Genomic DNA, 21556 nt, shown 5'->3' on the forward strand with positions numbered 1-21556 from the left:
ATCTGGAATGTACTGGTTGCGAAGGTATCAGAGGCTTGAAACTTTATCAGCTTTAAAAAAATATTTGGATAAGAATTTGAAATATCATAATATTAAAGGATATGAACAAGAGGAGGAAATTCGAATTAGCACGCTTTTAGTGATAGTTATTATCAGTGTAGACTTAATAGGCTGAAAGGCCTTTTCTGTGCTGTATGACTCTGACTCTGCAGTCACAAATAGTGGTGGAGAATTAAACAACTCAATGGAGAAGGAGATTCCACAAATATCCTCATTCTCAATAATGAAAAAAGCCTAACGCATAAATGTAAAAGTCTGAAGCATTTCCAGCAATCTTCAGTCAGAAGTGCAAAGTGGATGATTCATCTCAGCCTTCACCAGTGATCCTCAGTCTTGAGGCAATTCAATTCACTGTACATGATATCAAGAAATGGTTAGAGGCTCCAGATACTGTAGATATCACAGGCCCGACAACATTTCTGCAATAGTACTGAAGACATGTGCTCCCAGCCAAGTTCTTCCAGTAGTTACAACATAGGCACCAACCTGGCAATGTGGAAAATTGCCTTTGTGTGTCCTGTACACAAAACACGGGATAAATCTAACCGAGCCGATTAAGTACACTGAATACCAGAGGTGAAATGAGAGAAATAGCTCTTCAAATGAAGGGCTTTTGCCCGAAACGTCGATTTCGCTGCTCCTTGGATGCTGCCTAAACTGCTGTGCTCTTCCAGCACCACTAATCCAGAATCTGGTTTCCAGCATCTGCAGTCATTGGTTTTACCTAAATCAAGGCTACAGTCAACCGAACATGGCATCAAGGAACCAAGCAAAACTGGAATCAACAGTTATCAGCAGGAAAACTCTCCACTAGTTGGAGTCAAATCTGGCACAGGAAGATGGCTGTGGTTACTGGAGATCAGTCATCTCAGCTTCAGGCCACCTCTGCAGAAATTCCTCAGAGTAGTATCCTCAGATGAACCATCTTCAGCAGCTTCGTCGACGACCTCCCCTCCATTATAAGGTCAGAAGTGGAGATGTTCACCAATGATTACATAATGCTGACTTAGTTGTTTTATCTCAGTTATGGTCTTGTGAGCTGTGAAGCTTTTCCCCTTGAATACGCACACAACTGAGAGCTTAAACATTTTCAGTCTTTTAATAATCTGCAAAACTTTAAACAAACACTCCTCATCTGAAAGTTAAAAAATTGTATTCACTGAGTTTTGTTTTATTAACTTGTGGGATGCGGGCATCACTGACTTGCCTGTCCCTGGTTGCCCTTGAGAAGGTGGTGGTGATGAGCTGCTTTCTTGAACTGCTGCAGTCCATGTAGACAGACCCACAAAGATGTTAGAAATGAAATTCCAAGATCTTGACCCAATGACATTGAATGGTGATATATTTCCAAGTCAGGAAGGTGAGTGGCCTGGAAAGGAGCTTGCAGCTGGTGGTGGAGTTCCCATGTATCTGCTGTCCTTGCCCTTAAGGATGAAAGAGGTTGTGGGTTGGAAGATGCTATTTAAAGATCTTTTGTGAATTTCTGCAGTGCATCTTGCAATTTTGAACAGTGCTGCTACTAACCCTTAATGGTGGAGGGACTAAATGCTTGTGGATACGATGCCATTCAAGTGAGCTGTTTTGTTCTGGATGGTGTCAAGTCTGAGAGTGATGTTGAAGCAACACCCATTCAGGCATGTGAGGTGTATTCCATCTTACGCCTGACATGTGATAGTGGACAGGCTTTGTAGAGTCAGTCGCTGCAGTATTTCTAGCTTCTGGCTTGCTCTTGTAGCCACTGTTTATGCGGTGAGTCCAGTTGAGTTACTGGTCATTGGTATCACCCAGGATGTTGGTACTGAGGGATTCAGTGATGCTAACACCATTGAATGTCAAGGGGTGGTGATTAGATTGTCTGTTATTGGAGATGGTCATTACCTGGCATTTGTGTGATGTGAATGATGCCTGCCACTTATCAGCCCAAACCCAAATATTGTCCAGATCCTGCTACATTTGAACCCTGGACTGTTTCAGTATGAGTCATGAACAATGCTGAACGCTGGGTTGTTGAACAAGGGATTCTAAACTACAAACACTGCACAGAAACATATTATTTTCAGTTAACAATTATTATTATATGTCCTGTAAGCTGATAAAATTTATGATTAGGGTATTCTATAAAGTTCTTGGATAAATTTAAACTCCAATGACTTGGATATACAAACATCAGCAGCAAGTTAAACAGGAGGTATTAAGAGGCTGCTGCTGTGGTGAATGCAGTGCCGATCCAGGTGTACCTTGTGGCCATTGCAATTGTGTCCTGGTGGGTCCTATGATGTGGTAGATTGCTTCGGCGATGAGGTGGGTCTGGATAAGGGATTGCAATGGCCCAGGATTCCTTATAGTGGCTTCTGCAGCATGGAGGGTCCAGCCTGGCCTGGGATTCCTTGCAGCAGCTTATTTGGTGTCATGGTGGGTCCAGCCCAGGATTCCTTATGGTGCCTTTTGGCATCCTTGGCATTGATTTCTGGCAGTGGCTTGGGATTCCCTGTGGATGCTGCAATGTTGGGTTTCCTGAACCTCAGGAGCCCTGGAGCCAAGATGGACTTTGTCTTAATTGTTTTGTTTTTTTTTAACATATGTAATGTTATTAAAATGGTGATGCAGTACTGCTATTTAAACACTTTTCACAGTATATTTTTATAAAAAATATTAAAAATACAACGGACAATAAATTACCGTTGCACTCAATATTACGCAATCATTGACAAACATCTCGACTTCTAACCTTATTATGGAGGTAAAGTCATTGATGAAGCAATGTTTCAGCAAAAGACCATAAAGTTACACTTTTAAAAGTAAACAAATCAAAATATGATCTCAGGCCAGATTTCATTCTGAGACCTGACTTGTTCAATTGTAACAACAGCTGGGACAATAGCAATATAACTAAAGGAAACTTTGTTAAGCAGAAATCTGCAAAGCTTACAGATAGCTATCAATGCTCCCTAAAATTTTAAAGAAATTGCTTATTACTACAAAACTGGAAATAAGACTAGAAGACATAGGAACAGAAGTAGGCCATTCACCCCATCAAGTCTGCTCAGCCAATCAATCAAATCATGATTGATCTGATAATTATCAGCTCCACTCTCCTGCTTTTTCCCCATAACTCTTGATTCCCTTTCTGATTAAAACACTGTTTATCTCAGCCTTGAATACACTTAACAACCCAGTCTTGAAAGTCTGCTGTGGTAAAGAATTACACAAATTCGACAACATCTGATTCTGCACAATCTCTTATTTTGATGTAATGCCCTCTTGTCCAAGACACTCCAAGGGAAAACAACTTCTTCTTATCAGGTCCCCAAAGAATCTTGTAGATTTCAATAATTCTCTGCATTATTCTGATTCACAGACAAGGGCTCCCAAATTCCTCTGTTCAGTAGCTTTTTGTCATCTTTCTCCAATTAAGTAATATTCAGCTGCTCTACTCTCTTGCCAAAGTGCATTATCTCACAATTTTCCATATTTTATTCAGTCTTTCAAGTTTTTGACCACTCAGATAACCTGTCTTTATCCCTCTGCAGACTCTCTATGTCACCTTGGCCCCTTGCTTTCTCACCTATTTTAGTGTAATCTGCACACTTGGCTATAAATAGATTAGATTAGATTAGATTACTTACAGTGTGGAAACAGGCCCTTCGGCCCAACAAGTCCACACCACCCCGCCGAAGCGTAACCCACCCATACCCCTACAGCTACATCTACCTCTTACCTAACACTACGGGCAATTTAGCATGGCCAATTCACCTGACCTGCACATCTTTGGACTGTGGGAGGAAACCGGAGCACCCGGAGGAAACCCACGCAGACACGGGGAGAACGTTCAAACTCCACACAGTCAGTGGCCTGAGGCGGGAATTGAACCCAGGTCTCTGGCGCTGTGAGGCAGCAGTGCTAAGAAAAGTATTAATTTTCTTTATCCAGATCATTAATATATTTTCTAAATAGTTGTGGCCCAGCACTGATCCCTGTGGAAATCTGCTAGTTATACACTGCTATCCTTAAAATGGCTCCCTTACATCAAATCTGCCTTCTCTTGGCTTGCCAATCCTCTTTTCCAGCCCCACATTCCTGATGAAGAGCTTATGCCCGAAGTGTCGACTCTCCTGCTCCTTGGATGCTGCCTGACCTGCTGTGCTTTTCCAGTGCCACACTTTTTGACTCCAATTTCCAGCATCTGTAGCCCTCACTTTCTCCTAATACTCTATCCATGTTAATATACCTCCAACATACACTATTAGTTCTTATCATGTTAAATAGCATAATATAACCACACTATTTAAAATGGGGTAGACAGAAAACAGGGTCAGTTCGCCTGACATAAGCAGTGGGAAAATGTTAGAGTCCATTATAAAAGATTTAATAGTGGTGCACTTGAAAAATGGTAGCAGGATCAGACAAAGTTCATATGAACTTACAAACTGCAACTCATGCATTGTGATTATCTTAATCGAAGGCATATGACATGGTGGTGTTGCTATCTCTGGTCCAAGAGGCCTAGGTTCGAGTCCCACTTGCTCCAGAAGCCTGTTGTAATGCATGCATTTTGCCCCAAAACTAAGCAGTTATTAAGAGAGAAAGAGGAGACCGTAAGCTTGGTTAGCCTTGGAAAAAAATCAATATTGCAGTTATGCTGGAGGTGAGCAAAACCACTGACACCATTACTCTGTAAGTTTAAGCAGACATTGGACACTACATCCAAATTTTACCCATTCGCTAGCACTGATGTTCTCTCCTCTGTTCAGCACAGAAGTCACAAAAACTAGTTAAGTTGTTCAATTAAATAATAAAATATAGTCAATAGAAGCGCCAATCCACCAGAGCTGACAAAAACAAAATGATACAGAACAGGATCAAGTGAGTAGAAGCCAAATTGTCATTAAAGCATTATGAGAAGTGAATTAAAAAATTGAATAAACAACCCTAATGAGAAATAGATTACTGGAAAAAATGTCACTGAAAATCTGAGTTTGGGTTCAGTGTGAGTTGAAGGACACATACCCAAATGTTAGGTCTGACCCATCTATTGCAATAACCTGAACTGATAAAGTACATTTATTTGGCATACAACATACTGAATTACAAGTGATAATTTATTTTGTATGTTGATTTAACTAAATTGATTGATAGGCAGACTCATATCCCAGAGTGACCAAGGTCAACTCAACTCTATTTCTTAATCTGAATTCTCTTGTGTTTGCTTGAGTAATAATTCAATGCAAGCAAATACATTCGTATAACTTTTAAAATTTCCAAAGACATCCACATGCAGACATACATATCATGTTATGTGATTATACCACCTCATTACAAACAAACACAAGAGCAATTTCAAATTCTGGAAATAGTGCAGCAAAATGTCACAAGAGAAACCCTAGTCTCAGGGATAAGACTTCAACATGAGGAATTTTTTATTAATTTATGGGGGCTTGCCACCATTTGTTACCCATGCCAATGGTCTTTGCTGGCTCATTTTATGAGTCAGTTAAGATTCAATCACATTGCGTGGGTCTGAAGTCATGTATAGGGCAAACCGTGTAAGAAGAGCAGATTAGACTCCTTAAATGGCATTTGATGGGTACTTACACTATTCATCACAATGATCACCACGAGACAGTTTTTGTTTTAAGTTGAGAGTATGATGCCAAAAAAGCACAACAGGTCAGGCAGCATCCGAGGAGCAGGAGAGACAACATTTTGGGCATAAGCCCTTCATCAGGAGTGAGACTTGTGGGCCAGGGAGGCTGAGATAAATGGGAGGGCTTGGGGTTCAGGGGAAGCGAGCTAAGAATGCATTAGGTTGGGGAGAAGGTGATAGGTAGGAGAGGAGGGTGGAGCAGATAGATGGGAAGGGCAATGGACAGGTCAAGAGGGCGGTGCCGAGTTGGAAGGTTAGGACTGGTAATAATGAAGGGGGAGGAGGAATCAGGTTTTTGTGGAATTCAAATTTCAGTATCTGCCATTGTGGGGTTCAAACCCACGTCTGTATCCGAGGACAATGGAATGCTATTCCAGTGACTTCATCATTATGCCACTGCTGGAGCTAGATGCTTCTTACATCCTGGAGATAATAACTACTGGACATGCTTAAAATCCTTTCTGCGGGTTTCCTGTTCCAGTCAGGCTGCTTAGAGACAAAAAGAAATTGCAGATGCTGGAGTCCTGAAGAAGGGTTACACCCAAAACATCAACTTCTCCATCTCCTGATGGTGCCTGGCTTGCTGTGTACTCCCAGCCTCCTGAGTGAGAATATCTACGCCACATGTAAGACGCAGACAGAAGAAGGGGTTAGGTGGAGGGTTGAGTGTGAGGTGGGCTGATAGCAATATTGTTGTGGGGCAGAAAGGTAGAGATAAGATGGGCACAGGGCTGTATGTGAAGGCAGAGGCAGATCTCAAAGGGGCACTTCACATCCAAGACCAAAAACAACAATTTGTGTTTCTGTTTCTTTTCTAATGGACTCAGCCCTTCGCAGCTTCAGTTACCTACAGGAATAAAACCACAGTAAAATCAAAGTCACCCACACTGTACTTGCGCAGACGCAGTTCCACCTCACGTTGGACTGTTTCGGCGAGTTTTTCACTGCGCATGCCCATTGCTGGCCACGGAGAAAATGTTTTGCAGACGCGCATGCTCCGTACCGGCAGTGGTGCTCATGGTATTAGCTAAAACGCATGCCCCGTCCTTAATCCGGGCACGTTCCTTCGCTAGGGCGCATGCTCCGTGCCGGCCGCTGTGTGGACTGTTCGCTGGGCGCATGCTCTATGCCGGCTGCCCGGTTTAACTGATTTTGGCGGGTTCCTTCTCCCTGTCTTGGTGCTGGTTCCTGTTGTTCACTGATTTCATTCGACATGGTGGAAGGCCCTGGCTGTACCTTAAATGGAGAGAAGATCAGGAGCCGAGTGAAGCAAGGGCAGCGAGTAGTGGAGCTGAGAGGGAGCGTGGTGAGTGGTAGGGCTGGAGGATATCACCATAGACTCTGTCAATATAAAAACAATATAGACAGTGACTGTCAATGTAGGGGCGGTGTGGACAGTGTCAATGTAGGGGCGGTGTGGATAGGGACTGTCAATGTAGGGGCGGTGTGGACAGTGACTGTCAGTGTAGGGGCGGTGTGGACAGTGTCAGTGTAGGGGCGGTGTGGACAGTGACTGTCAGTGTAGGGGCGGTGTGGACAGGGACTGTCAATGTAGGGGCGGTGTGGACAGTGACTGTCAATGTAGGGGCGGTGTGGACAGTGTCAATGTAGGGGCGGTGTGGACAGTGACTGTCAGTGTAGGGGCGGTGTGGACAGTGTCAGTGTAGGGGCGGTGTGGACAGTGTCAGTGTAGGGGCGGTGTGGACAGTGACTGTCAGTGTAGGGGCGGTGTGGACAGTGTCAATGTAGGGGCGGTGTGGACAGTGACTGTCAGTGTAGGGGCGGTGTGGACAGTGTCAATGTAGGGGCGGTGTGGACAGTGACTGTCAGTGTAGGGGCGGTGTGGACAGTGTCAGTGTAGGGGCGGTGTGGACAGTGACTGTCAGTGTAGGGGCGGTGTGGACAGTGTCAGTGTAGGGGCGGTGTGGACAGTGACTGTCAATGTAGGGGCGGTGTGGACAGTGTCAGTGTCGGGGCGGTGTGGACAGTGTCAGTGTAGGGGCGGTGTGGACAGTGTCAATGTAGGGGCGGTGTGGACAGTGTCAGTGTCGGGGCGGTGTGGACAGGGACTGTCAATGTAGGGGCGGTGTGGACAGTGTCAGTGTCGGGGCGGTGTGGACAGTGTCAGTGTAGGGGCGGTGTGGATAGTGTCAGTGTAGGGGCGGTGTGGATAGTGTCAGTGTAGGGGCGGTGTGGATAGTGTCAGTGTAGGGGCGGTGTGGACAGTGTCAGTGTAGGGGCGGTGTGGACAGTGTCAGTGTAGGGGCGGTGTGGACAGGGACTGTCAGTGTAGGGGCGGTGTGGACAGGGACTGTCAGTGTAGGGGCGGTGTGGACAGGGACTGTCAATGTAGGGGCGGTGTGGACAGGGACTGTCAATGTAGGGGCGGTGTGGACAGTGTCAGTGTAGGGGCGGTGTGGACAGGGACTGTCAATGTAGGGGCGGTGTGGACAGTGTCAGTGTAGGGGCGGTGTGGACAGGGACTGTCAGTGTAGGGGCGGTGTGGACAGGGACTGTCAGTGTAGGGGCGGTGTGGACAGTGACTGTCAGTGTAGGGGCGGTGTGGACAGTGTCAGTGTAGGGGCGGTGTGGACAGGGACTGTCAGTGTAGGGGCGGTGTGGACAGGGACTGTCAGTGTAGGGGCGGTGTGGACAGGGACTGTCAGTGTAGGGGCGGTGTGGACAGTGACTGTCCGTGTAGGGGCGGTGTGGACAGTGACTGTCAATGTAGGGGCGGTGTGGACAGGGACTGTCAGTGTAGGGGCGGTGTGGACAGTGTCAATGTAGGGGCGGTGTGGACAGTGACTGTCAATGTAGGGGCGGTGTGGACAGTGACTGTCCGTGTAGGGGCGGTGTGGACAGTGTCAATGTAGGGGCGGTGTGGACAGTGACTGCCAATGTAGGGGCGGTGTGGACAGTGACTGTCAATGTAGGGGCGGTGTGGACAGTGTCAGTGTAGGGGCGGTGTGGACAGTGACTGTCAATGTAGGGGCGGTGTGGACAGTGTCAATGTAGGGGCAGTGTGGACAGTGACTGTCAAAGTAGGGGCGGTGTGGACAGTGTCCGTGTAGGGGCGGTGTGGACAGTGACTGTCAGTGTAGGGGCGGTGTGGACAGTGACTGTCAGTGTAGGGGCGGTGTGGACAGTGACTGTCAGTGTAGGGGCGGTGTGGACAGTGACTGTCAATGTAGGGGCGGTGTGGACAGTGACTGCCAATGTAGGGGCGGTGTGGACAGTGACTGTCAGTGTAGGGGCGGTGTGGACAGTGTCAGTGTAGGGGCGGTGTGGACAGTGACTGTCAATGTAGGGGCGGTGTGGACAGTGTCAGTGTAGGGGCGGTGTGGACAGTGACTGTCAGTGTAGGGGCGGTGTGGACAGTGACTGTCAATGTAGGGGCGGTGTGGACAGTGACTGCCAATGTAGGGGCGGTGTGGACAGTGACTGCCAATGTAGGGGCGGTGTGGACAGTGACTGCCAATGTAGGGGCGGTGTGGACAGTGACTGTCAATGTAGGGGCGGTGTGGACAGTGACTGTCAATGTAGGGGCGGTGTGGACAGTGACTGTCAATGTAGGGGCGGTGTGGACAGTGACTGTCAATGTAGGGGCGGTGTGGACAGTGACTGCCAATGTAGGGGCGGTGTGGACAGTGACTGCCAGTGTAGGGGCGGAGTGGACAGTGACTGTCAGTGTAGGGGCGGTGTGGACAGTGACTGTCCGTGTAGGGGCGGTGTGGACAGTGACTGTCCGTGTAGGGGCGGTGTGGACAGTGACTGTCCGTGTAGGGGCGGTGTGGACAGTGACTGTCCGTGTAGGGGCGGTGTGGACAGTGACTGTCCGTGTAGGGGCGGTGTGGACAGTGACTGTCCGTGTAGGGGCGGTGTGGACAGTGACTGTCCGTGTAGGGGCGGTGTGGACAGGGACTGTCCGTGTAGGGGCGGTGTGGACAGGGACTGTCCGTGTAGGGGCGGTGTGGACAGGGACTGTCCGTGTAGGGGCGGTGTGGACAGGGACTGTCCGTGTAGGGGCGGTGTGGACAGGGACTGTCCGTGTAGGGGCGGTGTGGACAGGGACTGTCCGTGTAGGGGCGGTGTGGACAGGGACTGTCCGTGTAGGGGCGGTGTGGACAGGGACTGTCCGTGTAGGGGCGGTGTGGACAGGGACTGTCCGTGTAGGGGCGGTGTGGACAGGGACTGTCCGTGTAGGGGCGGTGTGGACAGGGACTGTCCGTGTAGGGGCGGTGTGGACAGGGACTGTCCGTGTAGGGGCGGTGTGGACAGGGACTGTCCGTGTAGGGGCGGTGTGGACAGGGACTGTCCGTGTAGGGGCGGTGTGGACAGGGACTGTCCGTGTAGGGGCGGTGTGGACAGGGACTGTCCGTGTAGGGGCGGTGTGGACAGGGACTGTCCGTGTAGGGGCGGTGTGGACAGGGACTGTCCGTGTAGGGGCGGTGTGGACAGGGACTGTCCGTGTAGGGGCGGTGTGGACAGGGACTGTCCGTGTAGGGGCGGTGTGGACAGGGACTGTCCGTGTAGGGGCGGTGTGGACAGGGACTGTCCGTGTAGGGGCGGTGTGGACAGGGACTGTCCGTGTAGGGGCGGTGTGGACAGGGACTGTCCGTGTAGGGGCGGTGTGGACAGGGACTGTCCGTGTAGGGGCGGTGTGGACAGGGACTGTCCGTGTAGGGGCGGTGTGGACAGGGACTGTCCGTGTAGGGGCGGTGTGGACAGGGACTGTCCGTGTAGGGGCGGTGTGGACAGGGACTGTCCGTGTAGGGGCGGTGTGGACAGGGACTGTCCGTGTAGGGGCGGTGTGGACAGGGACTGTCCGTGTAGGGGCGGTGTGGACAGGGACTGTCCGTGTAGGGGCGGTGTGGACAGGGACTGTCCGTGTAGGGGCGGTGTGGACAGGGACTGTCCGTGTAGGGGCGGTGTGGACAGGGACTGTCCGTGTAGGGGCGGTGTGGACAGGGACTGTCCGTGTAGGGGCGGTGTGGACAGGGACTGTCCGTGTAGGGGCGGTGTGGACAGGGACTGTCCGTGTAGGGGCGGTGTGGACAGGGACTGTCCGTGTAGGGGCGGTGTGGACAGGGACTGTCCGTGTAGGGGCGGTGTGGACAGGGACTGTCCGTGTAGGGGCGGTGTGGACAGGGACTGTCCGTGTAGGGGCGGTGTGGACAGGGACTGTCCGTGTAGGGGCGGTGTGGACAGGGACTGTCCGTGTAGGGGCGGTGTGGACAGGGACTGTCCGTGTAGGGGCGGTGTGGACAGGGACTGTCCGTGTAGGGGCGGTGTGGACAGGGACTGTCCGTGTAGGGGCGGTGTGGACAGGGACTGTCCGTGTAGGGGCGGTGTGGACAGGGACTGTCCGTGTAGGGGCGGTGTGGACAGGGACTGTCCGTGTAGGGGCGGTGTGGACAGGGACTGTCCGTGTAGGGGCGGTGTGGACAGGGACTGTCCGTGTAGGGGCGGTGTGGACAGGGACTGTCCGTGTAGGGGCGGTGTGGACAGGGACTGTCCGTGTAGGGGCGGTGTGGACAGGGACTGTCCGTGTAGGGGCGGTGTGGACAGGGACTGTCCGTGTAGGGGCGGTGTGGACAGGGACTGTCCGTGTAGGGGCGGTGTGGACAGGGACTGTCCGTGTAGGGGCGGTGTGGACAGTGTCAGTGTAGGGGCGGTGTGGACAGTGTCAGTGTAGGGGCGGTGTGGACAGGGACTGTCAATGTAGGGGCGGTGTGGACAGGGACTGTCAATGTAGGGGCGGTGTGGACAGTGTCAGTGTAGGGGCGGTGTGGACAGTGACTGTCAATGTAGGGGCGGTGTGGACAGTGACTGTCAATGTAGGGGCGGTGTGGACAGGGACTGTCAATGTAGGGGCGGTGTGGACAGGGACTGTCAATGTAGGGGCGGTGTAGACAGGGACTGTCAGTGTAGGGGCGGTGTGGACAGTGTCAGTGTAGGGGCGGTGTGGACAGTGACTGTCAGTGTAGGGGCGGTGTGGACAGTGTCAGTGTAGGGGCGGTGTGGACAGTGACTGTCCGTGTAGGGGCGGTGTGGACAGTGACTGTCCGTGTAGGGGCGGTGTGGACAGTGACTGTCCGTGTAGGGGCGGTGTGGACAGTGACTGTCCGTGTAGGGGCGGTGTGGACAGTGACTGTCCGTGTAGGGGCGGTGTGGACAGTGACTGTCCGTGTAGGGGCGGTGTGGACAGTGACTGTCCGTGTAGGGGCGGTGTGGACAGTGACTGTCCGTGTAGGGGCGGTGTGGACAGTGACTGTCCGTGTAGGGGCGGTGTGGACAGTGACTGTCCGTGTAGGGGCGGTGTGGACAGGGACTGTCCGTGTAGGGGCGGTGTGGACAGGGACTGTCCGTGTAGGGGCGGTGTGGACAGGGACTGTCCGTGTAGGGGCGGTGTGGACAGTGTCAGTGTAGGGGCGGTGTGGACAGTGTCAGTGTAGGGGCGGTGTGGACAGGGACTGTCAATGTAGGGGCGGTGTGGACAGGGACTGTCAATGTAGGGGCGGTGTGGACAGTGTCAGTGTAGGGGCGGTGTGGACAGTGACTGTCAATGTAGGGGCGGTGTGGACAGGGACTGTCAATGTAGGGGCGGTGTGGACAGGGACTGTCAATGTAGGGGCGGTGTAGACAGGGACTGTCAGTGTAGGGGCGGTGTGGACAGTGTCAGTGTAGGGGCGGTGTGGACAGTGTCAGTGTAGGGGCGGTGTGGACAGTGACTGTCAGTGTAGGGGCGGTGTGGACAGTGTCAGTGTAGGGGCGGTGTGGACAGTGACTGTCCGTGTAGGGGCGGTGTGGACAGTGACTGTCCGTGTAGGGGCGGTGTGGACAGTGACTGTCCGTGTAGGGGCGGTGTGGACAGTGACTGTCCGTGTAGGGGCGGTGTGGACAGTGACTGTCCGTGTAGGGGCGGTGTGGACAGTGACTGTCCGTGTAGGGGCGGTGTGGACAGTGACTGTCCGTGTAGGGGCGGTGTGGACAGTGACTGTCCGTGTAGGGGCGGTGTGGACAGGGACTGTCCGTGTAGGGGCGGTGTGGACAGGGACTGTCAATGTAGGGGCGGTGTGGACAGGGACTGTCAATGTAGGGGCGGTGTGGACAGTGTCAGTGTAGGGGCGGTGTGGACAGGGACTGTCAATGTAGGGGCGGTGTGGACAGGGACTGTCAATGTAGGGGCGGTGTGGACAGGGACTGTCAATGTAGGGGCGGTGTGGACAGGGACTGTCAATGTAGGGGCGGTGTGGACAGGGACTGTCAATGTAGGGGCGGTGTAGACAGGGACTGTCAGTGTAGGGGCGGTGTGGACAGTGTCAGTGTAGGGGCGGTGTGGACAGTGACTGTCAGTGTAGGGGCGGTGTGGACAGTGTCAGTGTAGGGGCGGTGTGGACAGTGACTGTCCGTGTAGGGGCGGTGTGGACAGTGACTGTCCGTGTAGGGGCGGTGTGGACAGTGACTGTCCGTGTAGGGGCGGTGTGGACAGTGACTGTCCGTGTAGGGGCGGTGTGGACAGTGACTGTCCGTGTAGGGGCGGTGTGGACAGTGACTGTCCGTGTAGGGGCGGTGTGGACAGTGACTGTCCGTGTAGGGGCGGTGTGGACAGTGACTGTCAGTGTAGGGGCGGTGTGGACAGTGTCAGTGTAGGGGCGGTGTGGACAGGGACTGTCAATGTAGGGGCGGTGTGGACAGGGACTGTCAATGTAGGGGCGGTGTGGACAGTGTCAGTGTAGGGGCGGTGTGGACAGTGACTGTCAGTGTAGGGGCGGTGTGGACAGTGTCAGTGTAGGGGCGGTGTGGACAGTGACTGTCAGTGTAGGGGCGGTGTGGACAGGGACTGTCAGTGTAGGGGCGGTGTGGACAGTGTCAGTGTAGGGGCGGTGTGGACAGTGACTGTCAGTGTAGGGGCGGTGTGGACAGTGTCAGTGTAGGGGCGGTGTGGACAGTGACTGTCAGTGTAGGGGCGGTGTGGACAGTGACTGTCAATGTAGGGGCGGTGTGGACAGTGACTGTCAGTGTAGGGGCGGTGTGGACAGTGACTGTCAATGTAGGGGCGGTGTGGACAGTGACTGTCAATGTAGGGGCGGTGTGGACAGGGACTGTCAATGTAGGGGCGGTGTGGACAGGGACTGTCAATGTAGGGGCGGTGTAGACAGTGACTGTCAGTGTAGGGGCGGTGTGGACAGTGTCAGTGTAGGGGCGGTGTGGACAGTGACTGTCAGTGTAGGGGCGGTGTGGACAGTGTCAGTGTAGGGGCGGTGTGGACAGTGACTGTCAGTGTAGGGGCGGTGTGGACAGTGACTGTCAATGTAGGGGCGGTGTGGACAGTGACTGTCAGTGTAGGGGCGGTGTGGACAGGGACTGTCAATGTAGGGGCGGTGTGGACAGTGACTGTCAGTGTAGGGGCGGTGTGGACAGTGACTGTCAGTGTAGGGGCGGTGTGGACAGTGACTGTCAGTGTAGGGGCGGTGTGGACAGTGACTGTCAGTGTAGGGGCGGTGTGGACAGTGACTGTCAGTGTAGGGGCGGTGTGGACAGTGACTGTCAGTGTAGGGGCGGTGTGGACAGTGACTGTCAATGTAGGGGCCGTGTGGACAGTGACTGCCAATGTAGGGGCGGTGTGGACAGTGACTGCCAGTGTAGGGGCGGTGTGGACAGTGTCAGTGTAGGGGCGGTGTGGACAGTGACTGTCAATGTAGGGGCGGTGTGGACAGTGTCAGTGTAGGGGCGGTGTGGACAGTGACTGTCAGTGTAGGGGCGGTGTGGACAGTGACTGTCAATGTAGGGGCGGTGTGGACAGTGACTGCCAATGTAGGGGCGGTGTGGACAGTGACTGCCAGTGTAGGGGCGGTGTGGACAGTGTCAGTGTAGGGGCGGTGTGGACAGTGACTGTCAATGTAGGGGCGGTGTGGACAGTGTCAGTGTAGGGGCGGTGTGGACAGTGACTGTCAGTGTAGGGGCGGTGTGGACAGTGACTGTCAATGTAGGGGCGGTGTGGACAGTGACTGCCAATGTAGGGGCGGTGTGGACAGTGACTGCCAATGTAGGGGCGGTGTGGACAGGGACTGTCAGTGTAGGGGCGGTGTGGACAGGGACTGTCAATGTAGGGGCGGTGTGGATAGGGACTGTCATTGTAGGGGCGGTGTGGACAGTGACTGTCAATGTAGGGGCGGTGTGGATAGGGACTGTCAATGTAGGGGCGGTGTGGACAGTGACTGTCAGTGTAGGGGCGGTGTGGACAGTGACTGTCAGAGTAGGGGCGGTGTGGACAGTGACTGTCAGAGTAGGGGCGGTGTGGACAGTGACTGTCAGTGTAGGGGCGGTGTGGACAGTGTCAATGTAGGGGCGGTGTGGACAGGGACTGTCAGTGTAGGGGCGGTGTGGACAGTGACTGTCAATGTAGGGGCGGTGTGGACAGTGTCAATGTAGGGGCGGTGTGGACAGTGTCAATGTAGGGGCGGTGTGGACAGTGTCAGTGTAGGGGCGGTGTGGACAGTGACTGTCCGTGTAGGGGCGGTGTGGACAGTGACTGTCCGTGTAGGGGCGGTGTGGACAGTGACTGTCCGTGTAGGGGCGGTGTGGACAGTGACTGTCCGTGTAGGGGCGGTGTGGACAGTGACTGTCCGTGTAGGGGCGGTGTGGACAGTGACTGTCCGTGTAGGGGCGGTGTGGACAGTGACTGTCCGTGTAGGGGCGGTGTGGACAGTGACTGTCCGTGTAGGGGCGGTGTGGACAGTGACTGTCCGTGTAGGGGCGGTGTGGACAGTGACTGTCCGTGTAGGGGCGGTGTGGACAGTGTCAGTGTAGGGGCGGTGTGGACAGTGACTGTCCGTGTAGGGGCGGTGTGGACAGTGACTGTCCGTGTAGGGGCGGTGTGGACAGTGTCAGTGTAGGGGCGGTGTGGACAGTGTCAGTGTAGGGGCGGTGTGGACAGGGACTGTCAATGTAGGGGCGGTGTGGACAGGGACTGTCAGTGTAGGGGCGGTGTGGACAGGGACTGTCAATGTAGGGGCGGTGTGGACAGTGACTGTCAATGTAGGGGCGGTGTGGACAGGGACTGTCAATGTAGGGGCGGTGTGGACAGGGACTGTCAATGTAGGGGCGGTGTAGACAGTGACTGTCAGTGTAGGGGCGGTGTGGACAGTGTCAGTGTAGGGGCGGTGTGGACAGTGACTGTCCGTGTAGGGGCGGTGTGGACAGTGACTGTCCGTGTAGGGGCGGTGTGGACAGTGACTGTCCGTGTAGGGGCGGTGTGGACAGTGTCAGTGTAGGGGCGGTGTGGACAGTGACTGTCCGTGTAGGGGCGGTGTGGACAGTGACTGTCCGTGTAGGGGCGGTGTGGACAGTGTCAGTGTAGGGGCGGTGTGGACAGTGTCAGTGTAGGGGCGGTGTGGACAGGGACTGTCAATGTAGGGGCGGTGTGGACAGGGACTGTCAGTGTAGGGGCGGTGTGGACAGGGACTGTCAATGTAGGGGCGGTGTGGACAGTGACTGTCAATGTAGGGGCGGTGTGGACAGGGACTGTCAATGTAGGGGCGGTGTGGACAGGGACTGTCAATGTAGGGGCGGTGTAGACAGTGACTGTCAGTGTAGGGGCGGTGTGGACAGTGTCAGTGTAGGGGCGGTGTGGACAGTGACTGTCAGTGTAGGGGCGGTGTGGACAGTGTCAGTGTAGGGGCGGTGTGGACAGTGACTGTCAGTGTAGGGGCGGTGTGGACAGTGACTGTCAATGTAGGGGCGGTGTGGACAGTGACTGTCAGTGTAGGGGCGGTGTGGACAGGGACTGTCAATGTAGGGGCGGTGTGGACAGTGACTGTCAGTGTAGGGGCGGTGTGGACAGTGACTGTCAGTGTAGGGGCGGTGTGGACAGTGACTGTCAGTGTAGGGGCGGTGTGGACAGTGACTGTCAATGTAGGGGCCGTGTGGACAGTGACTGCCAATGTAGGGGCGGTGTGGACAGTGACTGTCAGTGTAGGGGCGGTGTGGACAGTGTCAGTGTAGGGGCGGTGTGGACAGTGACTGTCAATGTAGGGGCGGTGTGGACAGTGTCAGTGTAGGGGCGGTGTGGACAGTGACTGTCAGTGTAGGGGCGGTGTGGACAGTGACTGTCAATGTAGGGGCGGTGTGGACAGTGACTGCCAATGTAGGGGCGGTGTGGACAGTGACTGCCAATGTAGGGGCGGTGTGGATAGGGACTGTCAGTGTAGGGGCGGTGTGGACAGGGACTGTCAATGTAGGGGCGGTGTGGATAGGGACTGTCATTGTAGGGGCGGTGTGGACAGTGACTGTCAATGTAGGGGCGGTGTGGATAGGGACTGTCAATGTAGGGGCGGTGTGGACAGTGACTGTCAGTGTAGGGGCGGTGTGGACAGTGACTGTCAGAGTAGGGGCGGTGTGGACAGTGACTGTCAGAGTAGGGGCGGTGTGGACAGTGACTGTCAGTGTAGGGGCGGTGTGGACAGTGTCAATGTAGGGGCGGTGTGGACAGGGACTGTCAGTGTAGGGGCGGCGTGGACAGTGACTGTCAATGTAGGGGCGGTGTGGACAGTGTCAATGTAGGGGCGGTGTGGACAGTGTCAATGTAGGGGCGGTGTGGACAGTGTCAATGTAGGGGCGGTGTGGACAGTGACTGTCAGTGTAGGGGCGGTGTGGACAGTGTCAGTGTAGGGGCGGTGTGGACAGTGACTGTCAGTGTAGGGGCGGTGTGGACAGTGACTGTCAATGTAGGGGCGGTGTGGACAGTGACTGCCAATGTAGGGGCGGTGTGGACAGTGACTGCCAATGTAGGGGCGGTGTGGATAGGGACTGTCAGTGTAGGGGCGGTGTGGACAGGGACTGTCAATGTAGGGGCGGTGTGGATAGGGACTGTCATTGTAGGGGCGGTGTGGACAGTGACTGTCAATGTAGGGGCGGTGTGGATAGGGACTGTCAATGTAGGGGCGGTGTGGACAGTGACTGTCAGTGTAGGGGCGGTGTGGACAGTGACTGTCAGAGTAGGGGCGGTGTGGACAGTGACTGTCAGAGTAGGGGCGGTGTGGACAGTGACTGTCAGTGTAGGGGCGGTGTGGACAGTGTCAATGTAGGGGCGGTGTGGACAGGGACTGTCAGTGTAGGGGCGGTGTGGACAGTGACTGTCAATGTAGGGGCGGTGTGGACAGTGTCAATGTAGGGGCGGTGTGGACAGTGTCAATGTAGGGGCGGTGTGGACAGTGTCAATGTAGGGGCGGTGTGGACAGTGACTGTCAGTGTAGGGGCGGTGTGGACAGTGACTGTCAGTGTAGGGGCGGTGTGGACAGTGACTGTCAGTGTAGGGGCGGTGTGGACAGTGACTGTCAATGTAGGGGCGGTGTGGACAGTGACTGTCAGTGTAGGGGCGGTGTGGACAGTGACTGTCAATGTAGGGGCGGTGTGGACAGTGTCAATGTAGGGGCGGTGTGGACAGTGTCAATGTAGGGGCGGTGTGGACAGTGACTGTCAATGTAGGGGCGGTGTGGACAGTGACTGTCAGTGTAGGGGCGGTGTGGACAGTGACTGTCAATGTAGGGGCGGTGTGGACAGTGTCAATGTAGGGGCGGTGTGGACAGTGACTGTCAGAGTCGGGGTAGGTGTGGACAGTGACTGTCAATGTAGGGGCGGTGTGGACAGTGTCAGTGTAGGGGCGGTGTGGACAGTGACTGTCAGTGTAGGGGCGGTGTGGACAGTGACTGTCCGTGTAGGGGCGGTGTGGACAGTGACTGTCCGTGTAGGGGCGGTGTGGACAGTGACTGTCCGTGTAGGGGCGGTGTGGACAGTGTCAGTGTAGGGGCGGTGTGGACAGTGTCAGTGTAGGGGCGGTGTGGACAGGGACTGTCAATGTAGGGGCGGTGTGGACAGGGACTGTCAATGTAGGGGCGGTGTGGACAGTGACTGTCCGTGTAGGGGCGGTGTGGACAGTGTCAGTGTAGGGGCGGTGTGGACAGTGTCAGTGTAGGGGCGGTGTGGACAGGGACTGTCAATGTAGGGGCGGTGTGGACAGGGACTGTCAATGTAGGGGCGGTGTAGACAGTGACTGTCAGTGTAGGGGCGGTGTGGACAGTGTCAGTGTAGGGGCGGTGTGGACAGTGACTGTCAGTGTAGGGGCGGTGTGGACAGTGTCAGTGTAGGGGCGGTGTGGACAGTGACTGTCAGTGTAGGGGCGGTGTGGACAGTGACTGTCAATGTAGGGGCGGTGTGGACAGTGACTGTCAGTGTAGGGGCGGTGTGGACAGGGACTGTCAATGTAGGGGCGGTGTGGACAGTGACTGTCAGTGTAGGGGCGGTGTGGACAGTGACTGTCAGTGTAGGGGCGGTGTGGACAGTGACTGTCAGTGTAGGGGCGGTGTGGACAGTGACTGTCAATGTAGGGGCCGTGTGGACAGTGACTGCCAATGTAGGGGCGGTGTGGACAGTGACTGTCAGTGTAGGGGCGGTGTGGACAGTGTCAGTGTAGGGGCGGTGTGGACAGTGACTGTCAATGTAGGGGCGGTGTGGACAGTGTCAGTGTAGGGGCGGTGTGGACAGTGACTGTCAGTGTAGGGGCGGTGTGGACAGTGACTGTCAATGTAGGGGCGGTGTGGACAGTGACTGCCAATGTAGGGGCGGTGTGGACAGTGACTGCCAATGTAGGGGCGGTGTGGATAGGGACTGTCAGTGTAGGGGCGGTGTGGACAGGGACTGTCAATGTAGGGGCGGTGTGGATAGGGACTGTCATTGTAGGGGCGGTGTGGACAGTGACTGTCAATGTAGGGGCGGTGTGGATAGGGACTGTCAATGTAGGGGCGGTGTGGACAGTGACTGTCAGTGTAGGGGCGGTGTGGACAGTGACTGTCAGAGTAGGGGCGGTGTGGACAGTGACTGTCAGAGTAGGGGCGGTGTGGACAGTGACTGTCAGTGTAGGGGCGGTGTGGACAGTGTCAATGTAGGGGCGGTGTGGACAGGGACTGTCAGTGTAGGGGCGGTGTGGACAGTGACTGTCAATGTAGGGGCGGTGTGGACAGTGTCAATGTAGGGGCGGTGTGGACAGTGTCAATGTAGGGGCGGTGTGGACAGTGTCAATGTAGGGGCGGTGTGGACAGTGACTGTCAGTGTAGGGGCGGTGTGGACAGTGACTGTCAGTGTAGGGGCGGTGTGGACAGTGACTGTCAATGTAGGGGCGGTGTGGACAGTGTCAATGTAGGGGCGGTGTGGACAGTGTCAATGTAGGGGCGGTGTGGACAGTGACTGTCAATGTAGGGGCGGTGTGGACAGTGACTGTCAGTGTAGGGGCGGTGTGGACAGTGACTGTCAATGTAGGGGCGGTGTGGACAGTGTCAATGTAGGGGCGGTGTGGACAGTGACTGTCAGAGTCGGGGTAGGTGTGGACAGTGACTGTCAATGTAGGGGCGGTGTGGACAGTGTCAGTGTAGGGGCGGTGTGGACAGTGACTGTCAGTGTAGGGGCGGTGTGGACAGTGACTGTCCGTGTAGGGGCGGTGTGGACAGTGACTGTCCGTGTAGGGGCGGTGTGGACAGTGACTGTCCGTGTAGGGGCGGTGTGGACAGTGTCAGTGTAGGGGCGGTGTGGACAGTGTCAGTGTAGGGGCGGTGTGGACAGGGACTGTCAATGTAGGGGCGGTGTGGACAGGGACTGTCAATGTAGGGGCGGTGTGGACAGTGACTGTCCGTGTAGGGGCGGTGTGGACAGTGTCAGTGTAGGGGCGGTGTGGACAGTGTCAGTGTAGGGGCGGTGTGGACAGGGACTGTCAATGTAGGGGCGGTGTGGACAGGGACTGTCAATGTAGGGGCGGTGTAGACAGTGACTGTCAGTGTAGGGGCGGTGTGGACAGTGTCAGTGTAGGGGCGGTGTGGACAGTGACTGTCAGTGTAGGGGCGGTGTGGACAGTGTCAGTGTAGGGGCGGTGTGGACAGTGACTGTCAGTGTAGGGGCGGTGTGGACAGTGACTGTCAATGTAGGGGCGGTGTGGACAGTGACTGTCAGTGTAGGGGCGGTGTGGACAGGGACTGTCAATGTAGGGGCGGTGTGGACAGTGACTGTCAGTGTAGGGGCGGTGTGGACAGTGACTGTCAGTGTAGGGGCGGTGTGGACAGTGACTGTCAATGTAGGGGCCGTGTGGACAGTGACTGCCAATGTAGGGGCGGTGTGGACAGTGACTGTCAGTGTAGGGGCGGTGTGGACAGTGTCAGTGTAGGGGCGGTGTGGACAGTGTCAGTGTAGGGGCGGTGTGGACAGTGACTGTCAATGTAGGGGCGGTGTGGACAGTGTCAGTGTAGGGGCGGTGTGGACAGTGACTGTCAGTGTAGGGGCGGTGTGGACAGTGACTGTCAATGTAGGGGCGGTGTGGACAGTGACTGCCAATGTAGGGGCGGTGTGGACAGTGACTGCCAATGTAGGGGCGGTGTGGATAGGGACTGTCAGTGTAGGGGCGGTGTGGACAGGGACTGTCAATGTAGGGGCGGTGTGGATAGGGACTGTCATTGTAGGGGCGGTGTGGACAGTGACTGTCAATGTAGGGGCGGTGTGGATAGGGACTGTCAATGTAGGGGCGGTGTGGACAGTGACTGTCAGTGTAGGGGCGGTGTGGACAGTGACTGTCAGAGTAGGGGCGGTGTGGACAGTGACTGTCAGAGTAGGGGCGGTGTGGACAGTGACTGTCAGTGTAGGGGCGGTGTGGACAGTGTCAATGTAGGGGCGGTGTGGACAGGGACTGTCAGTGTAGGGGCGGTGTGGACAGTGACTGTCAATGTAGGGGCGGTGTGGACAGTGTCAATGTAGGGGCGGTGTGGACAGTGTCAATGTAGGGGCGGTGTGGACAGTGTCAATGTAGGGGCG

General features: G+C 54.9%; 1 protein-coding gene across 2 annotated transcripts in view; it reads left to right on the plus strand.

Annotated features, from left to right (window-relative positions):
• The first annotated feature begins 6840 nt into the window (after positions 1-6840).
• Positions 6841-21556, plus strand: part of neil3 (nei-like DNA glycosylase 3) — a 62183-nt gene continuing 47467 nt past the window's right edge. For both annotated transcript variants that reach the window (XM_072594595.1, XM_072594596.1), the window contains exon 1: positions 6841-7010. In XM_072594595.1, the coding sequence (XP_072450696.1) occupies positions 6918-7010 (93 nt within the window). In that variant the 5' untranslated portion in view covers positions 6841-6917. The remainder of the gene's footprint in view (positions 7011-21556) is intronic.

Source organism: Chiloscyllium punctatum, chromosome 2 (genome assembly GCF_047496795.1).
Source record: "Chiloscyllium punctatum isolate Juve2018m chromosome 2, sChiPun1.3, whole genome shotgun sequence".
In the NCBI taxonomy this organism is placed as follows: Eukaryota; Metazoa; Chordata; class Chondrichthyes; order Orectolobiformes; family Hemiscylliidae; genus Chiloscyllium; species Chiloscyllium punctatum.